Below are 17224 nucleotides of genomic sequence, written 5' to 3'. Positions count from 1 at the left end.
TGCATGGTTTAAATTTGTGCACGCATTGACTAACTATCGGACTTGATTTGTGTTCTGCTTCAATAAGTCTGACATTCTGATATTGAACAGCTCTTTGCTACGGCAGAACAGAATGGCATTAAGCAAAGACGTGAAAGGAAGTGACTTGGTGTCCGAAGTGCAAAGAATAGACCCAAACGCGCCTAATTATGATCAGTCAACATACAGTGGGAGAGCTATGCACTTCTTTGAGGTCACCAACCCATTCACTGTGTTTCTCAGCAAAAAGAAATTGTTTCAAGCTAAGGAGCTGCTAGATCAATATAAGTATGCTAGTATTTACGCATATAAATAACGTTAGAAAGATTTAGCAACGTCAGTATCTACTTAGCTACAGTACATACAGCATGCATAGCATGGTTAGGTAGATTCGGCTATCATAATAACTTTATGTTGTGCAGTTGTGGTCACAAGTTATAGAACTTGGTGTAGGGAATCCGGATGGGTGACTTGTTTACTGTAGCTAGTGTGCTTAGTAGCTATATTATGTTTCTATGTGCTTAAGTTCGCATATTAAATATGGTATTAGCTATTCCCCTTTTGTACATAGTATTTACAGCAGTCATATGTAACAAAATGCAATAGATAAATTTTGCTATATTAATTACAGTAGCTACATGCATAGTTTAGTTACGTAACAAAATACAACAGCCAAAATTAATGTGGGAAATAAATGTTTGTAATAATTCCAGGGAAGGAAAAGCTCCACCCAGTACCACTGTCAATGACATAAAGAGAGCTAAAAGATACTACAAGTCTGCTTTTCACCCTGAAACTGGAGAGCTCATGTTTTTACCTGGTCGTATGTCATTTCAAGCTCCAGGGAATATGTTCATTTGTGGTTGTATGTTAGCTTTTCAGACGTGAGTTAAATTGACACATGCAAAATTATTATACCAATGCAATATTTACAATGGACTTTTTTTAACAGGGGAACACCAGCAGTTGTGTTTTGGCAGTGGGCAAACCAGTCATACAATGCTTCAGTAAATTATGTCAACAGAAGTGGAAAATCTGTACCATACAAGTAAGATAGGAGCATCAGTTGGTGATAAAAATTATGTATTCTATTGCATTCTCTATACAAAACATTCCATGATGTAACCAAGAGTTCATAATATTTGTATGGTGGAGAGTGTCTAACTTGAATGCATTCACCAAACACCCTGTGTAAAGTAACAGCTCAGCCTTATTTCAGAACAAAAGCTATTCCTTCATCAACATTAATCAACAGTTTTGTATCCCCAGTGAAGGTGTTGATTTGATGAAAGGTGAACTTTGGTGTACTTTACGCAGGGTGTTTGTACAGACCATACTGAGAGTTAGACACTCTCCCCCATACAAATATGATGAACTCTTGATGTAACGTGTACTTCTATATTTAAAGGGACCTGTTTATTCCTTACGTGCTTGCAACCTGTGGAGCTGTGGTATCTGCAATTGCTTTGAAAGAAACAGTTGTCAAGGTAGCTTTGTTACTATCATAATATTACAATCCACTTAGCTAAAAGCTGGACTTTGCAATTCTGCATTTGGTTGTTAAGCATTTTAGTTTTCTATAGTGCTGAATAACACTGCAGAAAATAAAATTAATACTCTTAGCAATGTGTACTAACTGCAAAACATTTCCCTGTCTAATATTTTGTTATTCAGTTTGTGTATATATATGCACATTATATAAATCTGCAATCACTTACAGTAGCTGTTTCAATTGAGATGCAATGGCTAGTTGCTCTTAACGAGTTATGAGCTTAAACAAATAATGAATACATTAAAATCCTTTATAGTTTTCATGGCTGTAATGCACTGTTTTTCTTTCTTTAATCATTTAGCATGTCCCACCTCTTGTTGGAAGATTTGTTCCCTATGCTGCTGTCGCTGTTGCTAATTTCATTAATATTCCAATGATGAGACAAAAGTAATTACAACTGATGTCTCACCATAATGTTTTACACACGTTTTTATGCACATTAGTGAACTCAGGGATGGAATTACAATCAAAGATAGTGATGGAAATGAACTAGGAAAATCCAAGGTAATTCAGTTGGCAAATTATGCTATTCTTGTGATGGTTTTGATCCAACAATAATAAATTATTTTGACCTGGTCTGACAAATCATAAAATACCAAACCTTAAACATTCTTGAAACCTGGACACATTATTGTGCTATGCAAGGGCTATACACTGATGAAGTTTCATGGTGCTACCTTATTCACAAGACAAGTTATATTATCATTCGTCAAATCGCACTACAGTTGATTTCAGGTTGCTTTCTAATGCAACCAAAAAATTAAGAAATAATATGATATTTGCACACATAAGCTACTTATCAAGCTTCTTTTTCTAATGCAACCAACTTACTCACCACCTTAGATTGTTAGACAATACCAGGGGTGTACTGAGCTAACAAGTAGCATTCACATCACCACTTTCACAACTCACATGTACAACTCATATGTGCAAATTGTTCATGTGTATTTTAACCTGAAATCAGCAATAAATGTAACAGCTATATGACTGATTTTGTGTGATGACTGGGTCGCATTTGTAACATTATTTAGCACTTGTTTTTGTATCGTACAATGCAGTTAACAGTGTATCTTTTATTTAAATCAGTTTTATAATCAACCTGTGAAACTCTTTGTAGGTTGCTGCTAGAAAGGCGATTGCAAAGGTTTTGTTCTCTCGTATATGTCTCGCTGGACCACCATTATGTAAGTAACTGCATAAATGCACTGGACCATCATTACGTAAGTAAATGCAAAAAGGCACTATTACAGAATAGGCTTCCAAGTTTCCCTGTTTAGTAATCACACAATATTATATGAATAAAAATTCACCCACACATTTCAAAGCAAAGCTGGTGAGTTACCAAATTTTTAATAACTATTGACTACGAAATGTGATCTGATTTTGGAAAACTTACCTTTAGGACACACTGATACTACTTTTATAGCTAAAATATATTCATCTTGTGTTAAAACTCTAGTTTAATATTTTGGAACTTTACAGAGATATGGCCAATTTACTGTCTGATATATTACAAACTAAAGCAGTGCATTGAGTTGTGTGAGTGATTCAGTATGACAAATGGTGACAAATCACTTTGTTGACAAATAATTGTATTTCCACCATCTAATATTATATAAAAAGAAATTCTGACATAATTATCCCTATCTTTGGGGTATATCCATTCGCTGAACTAGACTACTGGACTGGATTACTGGACTGGACTACAGGACTCAAACTTTTTTTGTTTCTTTCCTTTATAGCCAGACTTTACTCCAGAAGTAATCATACCATTCACCACAAGACATAAACTAGCATGGTGTTTGTTATCAAAAATAATTTGCCTATCACTAGCAATGATACAAGCACTGTGCACTGTAAACACTGCTAAATGTATTGCTGTCAGTCTTCTTTTGTAAAATAGCTTACATTGATATAACCAATTTTACACCTGCAATCAGAGTGTGTGGAAAGTAATCATCATGTGGAAAATCACTTTTTGTGGTTGAAAGAGTTATTTGAGCAAACTTCATGCGAGTAAAGTAGTCCAGTCCAGTGAATAGATACACTCCTATCTTTGGGTGTGAAACTTCAAATCAAGGAGACTTAATACTGCAATTGCTTTATTCAAATGTTTAAGAAACATTGCTGAATTTTTAGTTGAGTTGTCCCACAACTTTTGCATGTACTCAAAAGGTATGTTTTCCTAAATCTGGTCACAGCTGTGCTACTCATAAAATTATAATAGGTTTTTAATCTTGGGGTTAGCATTTTAAATAGTCTGCCCTCCTTGATCTTCAAAGTGACTTAATTTCACTTTTATAATTAAAAGTTTAATAAGTGAATGTGTGCATTGTGTGCCTTATTGGATGCTAAATTCTGTTTTATAGTGTTGACTCCAGTGATAATGGATGTTATAGAGAGGAAAACCGAACTATTAAAGGTACATAGGATTGGCACAACTCTAAAATACACTATTTCATTTAGCATTGTTATTCTTAGAAATGGCCTAAAGCTAATGCTCCGTTGCAGATAGCACTGGTGGGATTGATGTAAGCATAGAATTTTCAATTAAAGCACATAGCTATATGATCATTTACCTCATTACATTGTAGCTTGTGCTTAGCAAATCCGCTGTGTTGTGCCATCTTTAAACAACAAAGGTTTGTTTCATGCATATTCACACATTGATTTATTAATCTGATATTCCATAGCTCATTGTCAGTCTCAAAATTGGAGCCTGAAGTGAGGAAGTCCATTCCTGGGAATGAGACAACAGTTTATTACAATAAAGGACTCTGAGTTTGCAAATATCTGCATGTATCACTAGATAATGTTGTGATTGTGTAAAAGTATTTAATGCATTTATAATAAATTTATGTTATAACATAGAGTTACTTACAAGCTCAATGATATGTATTTAGCTGAATGCAAATATTTCCATACACGAGGGGGGGGTTCATAAAGATGAGGATTATAGTTAACAAAAATAACTAACACTGTGAAAAAGGTGGGATGTAAGATGGTATTTCCAGTGGCTTATTGAATACAAATAAGCCTTAATATAAACCCTGTATCATACTCATGTTATACTTTAGTATAATGCATACTATACTATTACATGTATGGTTTCAGTTTAATTACCACAATACTTGGAATAGCTTACATCTGATATAATGCCCACACTATACTATTACATATATGGTTTCAGTATGTTTAACACATTTACTAAAGCCTTATAGGGATTGTTAGTATAATACAGGTTATACCAAGCTTTTTTGTATTCAATAAGCCACTGGAAATACCATCTTATATCCCTCTTTTTTCACAGTGTAATAGCAGCAAGAACTGCTTTTTAATTGGCTCCCATTTGCACTGGTTGATTACATATGTGACCGGGCCTGCAAAAACAGGGCATGTGGGCACAAACTACACCCCATCACTTTTCTGGTTATATCTCAGTACTGAAACAGAATATGTCCATTCTGTAACTTGCATCATAAAGCCAATTAAATGCTTACTAAGAGCTGAAAATTGCATTGCCATAGTATAATGGTACAAAAAGTTATGAGTGATGGACGTTTGAAAAAGTAGGCACAAATCATGTGCCAACATGCCCTACAGTATTTTCGCAGGCCCAGTCACATATGTTAGTCGATCTATGATACAATTATGAATACAGAAGTGTGTGTATTATGAAATATTTTGGTACTTCAGCAATGATCAGAAATACTTACATAATAATCAGTTTTGGACTAGAGAGCAATGCATAATGCTACATCTGTAACATTTAAAATAATTATTTTTTATAAGAGAGAGAATATTCAACCCAAGTTTATTAACCCATGCAGGCACTGTCAGCTCCATTCCATCCCTGCTTCTCTTCACAGGCATACATAATAACCTATGTGCAACAATTGTCTCCCAATTATCTCTATGGTAGTTAGTAATTGCAATTTACTTTATATAAAATTCAATGCCCTACAATCTAAACAGCATAAAAGTCTTTGAGGTCTAAACTCTTTAGTTTTGTAGGGTTGAAGTCTACTTTTTGTAGGGTTGCACTCAACTCCGAATTTGAGATTCAAAAGGTTATACTGCATTACTTATTATACAAAATTAATGTAAAAAAAAAGAAACTACATACCATAGATTATGAATAGCATGATACCACAGGAAGCCATCTAACTTAATGCATTGTTTGTATCATAGTACATAATCCTGAATGTCTGTAGTGTAGTGTAGTGTGTGCATGCATGCGTGTGTGTGGGGGTGTGAGTGCTTGTATGTGTGTGTGTGTGTGTGTGTGTGTGTGTGTGTGTGTGTGTGTGTGTGTGTGTGTGTGTGTGTGTGTGTGTGTGTGTGTGTGTGTGTGTGTGTCTGTGTCTGTGTGTGTGTGTGTTGTGTCTGTGTGCATGTGTGTCTATGCGCATTTGTGTGTGCATATAAGACAGTAAATCATACAGATTAGGATTGTTGCATAACATGGCTAACATAATAATAGTTTGCATCCTTATTTTTAATACAAACCTTGACACTTAATTAGAAAGATAATACATTTTTATATATCAGTTGGTTGTATTAACTGAAAGAATTAGACATTCAAATATGCTAAAGTTTATAATTTAAATTTGAAATAATGGCTAATCCCAGATATTCATATTTTGATGGCACACTGTTTCCTTTGAAGATGCTTTGTGTATGGTAGACAAGCAACTTTAAAATGTTTTAAGCCTATGATAACAGCAAATTCCATGACTAGTTTTGCTGAATAGATATCGATTATGAACATAATTATTCAGATGCATTCTTGGAATGTTAGCACATTTTGAATAACAGGGTGTTTACTAGTCATTTAAACTACATATATAATTTTTTTTAAAAGGTATTGGTAAACCGGCGTAAACCTTATTATCCAATACTTGATGCTCTCATGAGAATTTTCTATATATTTAAAATACGCATGAAGTATGATGTAATATAGGACGTTCATTAAAAATAATAATTTACAGCAACTTTTATACCGCTATATCATGCATTAGAAAATTGTTCACCACTATTAATATTTTTATCAAATTGCCACACAAGTCATCCATTTGTTTGAAAGACAATAATGTTAATTAGAATACAAAGAAGATGACATGTGACATGTATGTATGTAAACTTGCGACCTTTGAGTTCTGTGAAACTGTTAGAACAATATTCAAGCCAACAATTCTTATAACTTACAGTTCAAGTTCTTTAAAAACCATTAGACCATAGTACACTCTCAAAACATGTAAAACCCACTCAAGCCATGCACACTCATAACCTATGAGTTCTTTGAAAAACCACAAGAATTAAGTTCAAGCCATGTACTCCCATGCATAGTCTTTAAATTCACCGAAAAACCACCAGGTTAAATACAAGTCATGTATCAGTTTTTAGAGCAAAGTTCAAGCTATGTATTGATAACCGATAAGTTTTCACTGAAACAAAATGTAACACTGCAACACATGTGAACTCATCAGTACTTCCACTCAAAGCAAGGTGCAAGCTATTAACCTTTGGTACATACTTAGAGGTATATACATTGATTAGTTTGTGCTCTGTTATGTACAAGTTTAGAATATTATGCATTTTCTCAATACTGTACATACAGGGTGTATAACATACATGTACTTCATTACTTCTGCTATGCTCACATTGTTGCTTGCAGAATTATAATATATATATATATATATATATATATATATATATATATATATATATAACTATAATATGTTATTTAGAAAAATAAACATACGTAAAAGTAAATACACTCAACGATATATGCATGTGATTAAATTTGATGGGCATAGGAAACACACTGCAACTGCAAGCCCAATAGTCTATAGGTATAGTTCACAACTTCAGCCTATTAATACAGTCCACGAATCATGAGCCTTTCTTCCATACTAAATAATATGAGATGACACAATGAAAACATACTTGATCGAGCAATGGTACCTGTATATCTGTAAGTTCATTAAATGCTCTCTTAGAAACTGTGCAGCCAGACGTCATAGTAGGTATATCATAAATCTTACAAATTTAGAAACGATATGTAATAGTTTTGGAAATGATATAAATAAATTTATACATATACCTCATCCAGATACTGCATTTTGTCAATGGGACACACTACACATGCTGTTCCAGCTCCAAACATTTCTATCAGCTATATGTATGAAATTTTAGAAGTGATGTAGCAGAAATAGCAGTTAAAACAACATACTCTGTTCTCCTTTATAGCTTTCTTTGTTTCTTCCATGGTAATTTTTCTCTCTGTTACTTTGTGCGTTCCCTAGAGTAAAGCATATAAAATGTACACATAAGCACAACACAACTTGTGTATAATACAATAGCTGCAGTAACTGTGTTCATAAATGCACTGCAACCATAAAATTATTAATAATTATCATTACAATGCAATCAAAATAATACTGATTACCCAAGTCTTCGTGATTTCCAAAATTGAATCTCGTGTTACTCCAGGTAGAATTAAACCATCAAGTGGAGGGGTAGCTATTTCTGGCTCTATGTATGCAAAAATGTTAGCAACAGAAATAGACAATTCTGGGCAATAAATTATAAGTAGTAGCAACTATTCAGATGCAATTACATCTGTGTCTCAATATATCTATCATTCATATTTATATGTAATAGTTAAACTTATTCTTTTTACCTCCATTCTCGTTAATCCAGTGCACAAATAGATTCATTGTTCCTACTTCAGTCAATTGCTGATCTTCTCCAAATAGCCACAACACCTGTTGATGCCCTTTTCCCTCAGCCAATTTTTGAATTCTGATTGTTGGACCGTAATTTCTAAATAAAATTCAGATTCTGTATAACACTTCATGATTCAACCACATAAAATTTATATGTACAGTACATGGCTGTACATTTTATTCAATATCATAAGTGAATTTTAAATTTCACAGTTTTTCCATATTACTGTATATCATTAGGCATAGCTATAAAGCTTTAAATAGCTAATCAGGTAAAGTGCTGTATTAATAACTATCAATGTAATTATTTAGTTCTACTGTGTGGTGATTGCAGTAAACTTACGCTCCTAACTTGGTAGCTCCAATACCTCCTGGCCATGATCGAACAAAGGTTGGATCACTGTATAGAGATACAGGTTTGAAAGTTCCTGTTTTAAAATATGGACCAACTGGGCTTAATATGATGAAGAAGCGTGCCATTGAAGCTTTGTCTATTCCCAAGAATGGCTATTAAAATAGGAAGTACCATTGTAAGTGATACAGCTACATACTTACTGATACAATTAACAAAGGAAGAGGATGCTTAAACAACTTACATTAGTTCCAATCATGGTTGGTCTGATGTAAAGAGATGAATTTGGGCACTTAATAGAATCTGGTGTCCAATCTTTCTCCAATTTTACCAGCTCTATTATGCATTTCAGCATTTCATCCTCATCAATTTGCTAGAGCAATAAAATAAACATGGTTAGATCTAATTTTGATGATGCATTATGCAGTATATATCTTTAAGGAAAATCGAATTCTTATCACAACTTACAGGTAGACAACTGTATTCAGCTGATTTCTTTAGTCGATTACAGTTCATGTCAGGACGAAAAAGCCTTACTTTTCCATCATCTCCCCTGTATGCTTTTAGTCCTTCAAACAACTAAAATATTGTGTATATATGTAACATAATGAAACTATGCTAGTGTTGGTGATTTAAGCTATTCAGCTATATACTAACTTATATATGACACTATTGATTTACTTCAATTGAGTAGTGGAAAACTGATGATGCAGGATGCATTGAAAAGTTTTCAGTTTGTCCAATTTTTGGATAACTCCATCCTTTATCTTGAACCCAATCAGCAGTCAACATGTGATCAGTGAAAATATTACCAAACCCCAAAGTTGTACAATCTGGCTTTTCAGCAAATGTAGATGTTGGTTCATAAATAGTCCTTTTGTGCTAAGAAAGCAATAATACACTAACGAATAAAACAGTGGTTTATATACTCTTATGCTAAAGTTCATGCCATAACTACAAAGCTTTGATGAGACTACACCAATAATTCTATGCAGATAGCTAACAATCATATACATTGTTACAGTAGTTATAGAACAAAGCATATACGCATGTAGCGTAGCACTTCACAATATTGATATCATATTCCAAAAGTCTATACTACAGTTAGCTTTACGTAATTGATAGCAGTTTTTCAACACACATTTATTTATTTATTTATTTATTTATTAAGGCTTTACAGCACAAGTACTGAAGTTTGTAGGACACCTGGTCCTACAGCCTGTTTAAAGATGTAATTATAATCAGCTGCTACCAATTGGCATCAGCTGCTGCTCCTTACCATAGTTTTAAAGCATATTCAAACTCACATAATATATATTATGACAATTTAAAGCAGATACTACGGAGCTACACCAAACATGGCAATACAGAATAAAATAACAGAAAGCGTATCTAACATGAACAGTAATAAAATTAGCTTAGCTACTGAAATTATACGTATAACTAATCATCAGGTAAGTTATGCATTACCTATAGCTACAATTTGTTTCCATTTCTGCTATAGCAAGTGTATACACGCACATTATTAAGAGGCTAGTGAGCTGGTGCGTTTCTGCAACGGTTTGATAAATAAGAACTATATAGTCAATATATACTAGCTAACTAGCTGTATAGCTATAAAAGATTAATGTCACATATTTAAGCAAACGTTACGCTCGAAAGACATTTTGGCAGTTATCTAGCAAGCTAGCAGGCACAGAGATAAACTTGAAATAAGACATGTGTAGCTAGTGGCTAACTCAGTAACAGATACAAGTGGATAATTAGCTACGTAGCTAATTCCGTCCAGAAAACGAAATGGACTAGCAATGATATATCTCCTATCTGTGTAACAACTTTACTTCAGTTTTATGTAGCTATGTTGGCTACGTGGGGCTAAAACATGATACACTTGTTACTAGCTACGTTACCTCAAATGAAGCTTCGGTTGATGACATCCGATATATCGATGGCTTGAGAAACTTCTCAGCAATCTAGAATGAAATGACTCTAACTTTAACACAACTAGACATTCCTGAGTAACTATACCTTGCACAACAATCTGCTCCTCAATAACACGGCTGCCATTTCTGTAAGGGGTATCTAACAGAATATCAAACGAGCAAGGTAGCTACAGTAGTTAGCTACTGGAAGTTACGTATTGTTTAATTCCTTAATAGAAATGTTTACGTATACGTATAGCTATGTGTCTGCACGCATGCACACATTTATATTTTGCAGCAAGCCTATCTGAGTTCGCTGGCCGAATAATATTTAGCTATATACAAGACATTGAAAATAACTATCAGTGCAACATTACAGTGAGGTGGAAGAGCTGAGAAATAGCTAACTTCACTTCAACAAGTCTTGCCATGGCTGCACTGTCCCTTTCTCGTTTTTCTAAAGGTTTTCGTTTATTGCCGAAGCTTTCAATGAACATATCATATGTATCAGAGAAACTCCCAGACGAGCACGGTGAGGTTTATATAGAGTATAGTAATGCTTTTTGCCGAATTATAGGTTGGAAATGCACGCATTGTATTATTTCAGCACACAATACTATAATATGTAGCTAACTGTTGCTGCACCGACAGTTTAGCAGTTAATTAGTACGTATTTTTAGGAAAAAACCACGGCCCGTGAATCCTGCTCAAATACATATAGCTACAGTGAAACTAGTAGTGTCGCTAGTTTTACATCCTGCGCCCAAAAACAACTTGACTGTAAACATGGCATTAGTGCGAGATGCCATTAGGCTATTAGTGTGATTATTATAGCTAGCTATACGAGACAATTTTTGGTATATAAATACAGCTATATAGTAGCTGTAGACTCTAGCATTATTATAAATTGAGCAGAGTAGCTATTTATGCAATATAAAATAATTGGTTAAGCACATACGTAGCTAGCTAGCTATAGCTGGCAGGTTATGGGTACAGAATTGAACTAGATAGCTACTTGTAAAGATACATATAGCATAGTTGCATGGTCAATTGTTTTAACATCTTTATATATATACATAGCGGCCAACGAGGTTCGCAAAATGAGACTGGTTGAATCAGTGCGAGATGCCATGGATGTCACCCTTCAAAACGACCCCACGTCTAGTAAGTTGTTTCAGAATAAAATTAATATATACTAATTATTCCTTATGTATAGTCTTGTTAGGTGAAGATATTGCCTTTGGCGGGGTGTTTAGATGCACTGAAGGATTGCAAGAGAAATATGGTTTGTCAACTGATTATATCAATCATACACGTATATCTAACTACGTAGCTAGCTAGTTAGCTATCATTGTAGTCAGTTATTCAAAGTTGGCATAATGTTCACTTTTCAAATAGTTATGAGGTTCCTTACTGCTGTAAAGCCATTGAATTATTACAAGGTGTACCCATGTTAGCTTATATATAGCTATACTATGATTATGATTACGATGTGATTTGGCTTGAGGCTTAGAAGCCTGTACACCCATTCAATTACATTATACAAACTATTTCAGAGAATTTGACTTAATGAACACTAATAGCTATGCAACCATGCAAAACACCCATTCAAATTGAGGTAGCCAATATATAACTAACTTTGATTATTGAAAATTTGTGTGTATGTACACAGCATGTTTTTATGTTTTGTTCAGGATGCTCCCCTGAACTAATCAGTGTAAGGTGCTAAGCAAGTAATTAATCCAAATTCAAATAGCTCCCCCACCCAGAAAATTATTTTTATTACTTTAATGAAGGCAAACATTGCATTTTAGTTACTTATATTTTGTATCACTAATCAGTGATATGTACAATGAACATTGCACTGTATTCTCTATGTGCTAGGTATGCTATAGCTAAAACATTGCAAATAAACATACATTATATGGCAATTTACAAAATGATCAAATTGAGGCACACAGTATAATTATTATACATAATATTGCTTACCGGCAGTAAATGGCATTCACTTCTTTAGCATTTCAACAATTCAGTTACTTACACAGCAAATAATTGTGTTATAATGCACTTTCTATGTTGCAGTTCCATCTACTATTTTCACAACGTGTATTTTTCAATACTGAAGGTGATACTAGGGTGTTTAACTCTCCACTGTGTGAGCATGGCATTGTAGGATTTGGCATTGGTGCAGCCACTGCAGGAATTACTACAATTGCTGAGATCCAGTTTGCAGATTACATATATCCTGCCTTTGATCAGGCAAGTTCCTTCATTATTATATACTTAGGCACAAAATTTAAATCACAATACTAAAAAATGAAGATTATGATTGAAAAAGCTTAGTTGCCGAACAGCATGCTAATGTTTTTTACAAGGCTGTTAGATACTTGGCACAGGATACCAGTGTGCCATCAGTGCATTACCAAATCAATTATTTATTATTGTAATATATGCACACCTCTGTACATTTTTGCACTGAAAATCCTTAATAAATAATAAATAAAATAAATAAATAAGGGTAGTGAAATATTCATGAGACTGTATACCAACGCACCTATAGTTATTCCTAGCTGATGCGTATACTGAAATAGATACTAGTGTCCACTTTGCCAAGATTCACCATACCATTTCATGAAACTACATGCTGTTTTGTTTAATCTACAAAAAAAGCCAGGTTTGATTGGTGCATGCTTACACATGGAGATGCCTCCAAGAGTTTACGGCAGTCATAGTGACATATCATTGTATGCATGATTATCTAATTAATGTTATATTTAGTAGTATTAATAGAAAGAAAAGTGTCTGAAATTTATACAAGTAAGAATTCTATATACTAGTCTTGAAAAATGACTGGCATTCTACAATGTAATTATCACAAAAACCTAAAAAGTATTTAATTACCAATTAGGCAAAGTAAATATTTTTTAAATTCCATATGATTAATTTACTATAGATTGTTACTGAAGCTTCTAAATATCGGTATCGCTCTGGAAGCCAATTTAATTGTGGCCCTCTAACCATAAGAGGATCATATGGAGCAGTTGGACATGGTGGTCATTATCACTCACAGAGCCCTGAAGCATTTTTTACACATTTACCTGGCATAAAGGTAAGGAAGGAATATGTATTCTGTATTATACAGTTGCATATAGTGCTTTATATTATTACAAGAATTACAAAATAATGAAAAATACAGGTGGTGATACCTCGAGGACCATTTCAAGCCAAAGGTCTACTACTAGCCTCTATTCAGGATGATAATCCAGTTATATTTTTTGAACCAAAAATCCTTTATCGTGAAGCAGGTTAGTATGGCACCACATTTACATATACTAGTTGAATAATATTTGTACTACATAATAAATAACATGAAAGTTTTAATGGTAATTTTGTGGCATTGACTTAATTGTATCATGGCATAGGAAAATTCCATGGGCTCAATTCCCATAAATTTTCATAGCTATTCAATAGGTGATGTCCAGGCCCCAATAGCAAATAACATTTGAGTCATGAACTGCTTAGTGGTCTGCTATGTCTCAGCTTAGTGATTATTTTCAATTAGGAGTTGCAATTCTGACTAAAAACGGAGTTACTATAGGGAGTATTGGTATACAATTTTTGCTGATACATAATTATTTTAAGATTCATAGCAACGCTTTAAATGTGCCCATAGTTAATACAATTATATTAAAATTTAATGAATGTATCTAAACATGTGTTATGTGATCATAGCGGAGGATGTCCCATTGGGAGATTACACATTGCCTTTATCAGAAGCTGAAGTAGTGGAAGAAGGTAATTACACAAATTTATGGTAAATTGTAAACTCATTGAAATGGTCAACAATGGTCTATACTATTTCATTACTTGTATTATACAGAAATATATAATAACAGGTACTGATGTGACACTGGTTGGTTATGGTGCACAAATACAAGTGTTCAGAGAAGTTCGTGAGATGGCAAAAGACCAACTTGGTGTTTCATGTGAAATTATTGATTTACGAACACTGCTACCTTGGGATGTAGACACTGTGGCAAAGGTATACACTTATTGCATATATCTATAACTAAGAGATTTCTTATTTTTAAGTTGGCTTTGGTTATGGTCCTTCAAAGGCACAGGGCTTAGGATTTCGTTAAAAGATAATGTGCTCTCATGCTATGCATAAGTGACATAAATACATGCATAATAGAAACTGGAGCTGTAGTTTATATATGTGACCGGATTTGCGAAAAGGTACCTTTTCCACACATTTGACATACCAGCAAACAAAATGTCATAACTGTTGACTCCTTGCACTGATTGATTTTCTGTTTGTATCAAAATGTAACCAGCTAATGTAGGCATATTCATGGAAAATTTCAGACACATACTTGCAATGCTACAAAAGTTACAACATTTAGACGTTGAAAAAATGGGTCAAATTTTATGTGTGAAAAAGGTACCTTTTCGCAAATCCGGTCACATATACTTTTTAATTGTGTATTAAGCCATGTTTTTATGTGCACACAGTCAGTGAGCAAGACAAATAGAATGGTGATAGCACATGAGGCACCAATCACTCAAGGATTTGCTGCAGAAATTTCAGCCACAATTCAAGTAAGAACTCAATGCACAACTACATTCATGAGCATTCATACTGCAACTTGCTTATATTAAAAACAATTACACTTATGACCGTGCATGTATGTAGTAACTTTTTTATTTGTATAGAATGAATGCTTTCTTAATCTTGAAGCACCTATTCAAAGAGTGTGTGGTTGGGATACCCCATTTCCATGCATATTTGAGCCATTTTACCTGCCTGATAAATACAGATGTTTTGAAGCCGTGAAACATGTAACAAATTATTAGCTGGAAAACTATGCACATTGTGATAGCATTATAACAGATGACCATATAAATAGACAATGTAACAATTAATTTTAATGTAATAATACTATGTAATACATTTGATAATATTTTGATAACTAGCAATATTCTTGTTTCATGCATGCATATATCAAATAATTGTCTTGATAATTATTATACTTACAAAATTAATGTAGAGTATGCATGATACTTTGCATTATCAAAATTTCTGACTGCAATGATTGTTAAGATGGTAGAAAATTTTCTAGAGATACACAAACGTGCAGCAAAAATACAGGAACCATGCAAATGACTGTCTGTGTCCAAATGTAATAAATGTTTGGGCAGTATACACTAAGTGTTGCAATGAATGCAATCAGAAAAGATAATTACTCATTAATATTAAGGCTGTAGGTATATTTCCAAGCCTTGTGATCAACTGTGAAGATTGAAAACTACTTTGATAGCATGTCAAGAGCTTGTAGCAACACTGCATAATTTTGAATGCATCAAAGATAAATAATGGTGAGGAGACATTATGTGACATGATGCAACTTAGTAGACATAGTAGGACCAAGAAAACAAGATAGGTGATAACATATTTCACTAAGAAAACGTGATTCTAGCCATATTATACAACTAGAGAGAAGCATGCCGTAAGTATGTAAGACAAATGCACTGGATATCTTGGTTGTAACTCATGTTTAAATTAATATCCATAGTGCTGAAACTTCACAAATGGTTAGCAATGAAATTGCACCCATCTGCCATCTATGACACATACGTATTCATGTATTTATCTTGATTCATAGTTCTCCAGTCTGCTTTACTAAACTTCACTTGTACAAGCCTGCATGTAGGAAATAGTCTACAACAGGTGTAGTGAAACTGAATGTACAAAATATCTTTCCAGTCATCTGATTTCCCACTGCCACCCTTAACCATGACAATCTCATGTCAGTCTACACTTTCCAGTAAATGTTTCATATTTTCATATGGGAGTTCATTTACACCCACAATAAAGGTATATATATCCTCAAAGTGATTGTTAGTTAGTTAGTATTCTAAAATGTGCTAACTCATATGAATATGTGGGAACACAATGTATCCAATCACAACACACTGTCAGGTAATACTTGAATGGGATATCATGGGATATGCATGGGATATCAATCTGTATATTTAATATAGCCATGCAAAAAAATATCACACTTACAAGTTCTGATTACTAATAATCAGTATATGAAATGCATGATGACTACACTGTATATATATGTACCACTTTCACACCTCAGATCAAAGGAAAGCCAGTGCATATATATCACGTATTGCACTGGTTCAGAAAATTTAATGAGATATATGCACTGTACCAGTGTGTATATCTCGTTAAACACTGCCTTAACGAGATGTACGCACTGCTACTAGACTGCTACAGTGTGTATATCTCATTAACTCGAGATATTGCACACCTAATAGGAGTGCACACTATACCCAGAAATCATTAGATTTCTTTGATGTTATACTTTATCTCTCTTCTCATGTATAGGGAAACAAGCAAGCTGTGATTGTGGGTTTGAATTTTGCCAAACAAGCTGTGATTGTGGGATTCAATTGTAAATGTAGTGATTAAAGTAACATAATTAACACTAGTCTCTTAACATTGCAATATTAGCAAAAGTAAAATCAAACTACTGTTTGATGTATTAAAATTGAATCCCACAATCACAGTTTGTTTGGCAAAATTCAATCCCACAATCACAGCCTACTTGGTTCCCTATATAAGAGAAGGGTATAA

At 33.8% G+C, this 17224-nt stretch overlaps 3 protein-coding genes across 3 annotated transcripts; 2 read left to right on the top strand and 1 right to left on the bottom strand.

The window, feature by feature from the left end:
- The first annotated feature begins 39 nt into the window (after positions 1–39).
- LOC136247422 (sideroflexin-1-like) lies at positions 40–4442 on the top strand. The gene is made up of 11 exons (XM_066039095.1): positions 40–306; positions 732–902; positions 971–1066; positions 1427–1505; positions 1872–1957; positions 2014–2074; positions 2688–2754; positions 3940–3992; positions 4052–4101; positions 4165–4212; positions 4264–4442. Exons 1-11 carry the CDS (start codon positions 113–115, stop codon positions 4349–4351), a joined length of 993 nt encoding a protein of 330 aa, XP_065895167.1. The 5' UTR covers positions 40–112; the 3' UTR covers positions 4352–4442.
- Positions 4443–7325: 2883 nt separating this feature from the next.
- LOC136247420 (branched-chain-amino-acid aminotransferase, cytosolic-like) lies at positions 7326–10839 on the bottom strand. Its single transcript, XM_066039093.1, has 12 exons — positions 10682–10839; positions 10564–10626; positions 9335–9535; positions 9122–9232; positions 8898–9026; positions 8645–8808; positions 8256–8398; positions 8022–8107; positions 7806–7874; positions 7677–7748; positions 7538–7612; positions 7326–7485 (listed from the first exon to the last, which is right to left on the bottom strand). Exons 1-12 carry the CDS (start codon positions 10718–10720, stop codon positions 7441–7443), a joined length of 1197 nt encoding a protein of 398 aa, XP_065895165.1. The 5' UTR covers positions 10721–10839; the 3' UTR covers positions 7326–7440.
- A 51-nt stretch (positions 10840–10890) lies between these two features.
- On the top strand, positions 10891–15560 carry LOC136247421 (2-oxoisovalerate dehydrogenase subunit beta, mitochondrial-like). Its single transcript, XM_066039094.1, has 10 exons — positions 10891–11107; positions 11656–11739; positions 11792–11860; positions 12701–12834; positions 13529–13684; positions 13772–13880; positions 14308–14370; positions 14472–14617; positions 15091–15177; positions 15292–15560. Exons 1-10 carry the CDS (start codon positions 11005–11007, stop codon positions 15430–15432), a joined length of 1092 nt encoding a protein of 363 aa, XP_065895166.1. The 5' UTR covers positions 10891–11004; the 3' UTR covers positions 15433–15560.
- The last annotated feature ends 1664 nt before the right edge of the window (positions 15561–17224 follow it).

Source organism: Dysidea avara, chromosome 2 (genome assembly GCF_963678975.1).
Source record: "Dysidea avara chromosome 2, odDysAvar1.4, whole genome shotgun sequence".
NCBI lineage: Eukaryota > Metazoa > Porifera > Demospongiae > Dictyoceratida > Dysideidae > Dysidea > Dysidea avara.
Note: the sequence above shows the minus strand (reverse complement) of the source record. Positions and strands in the feature narration are given on the sequence as shown.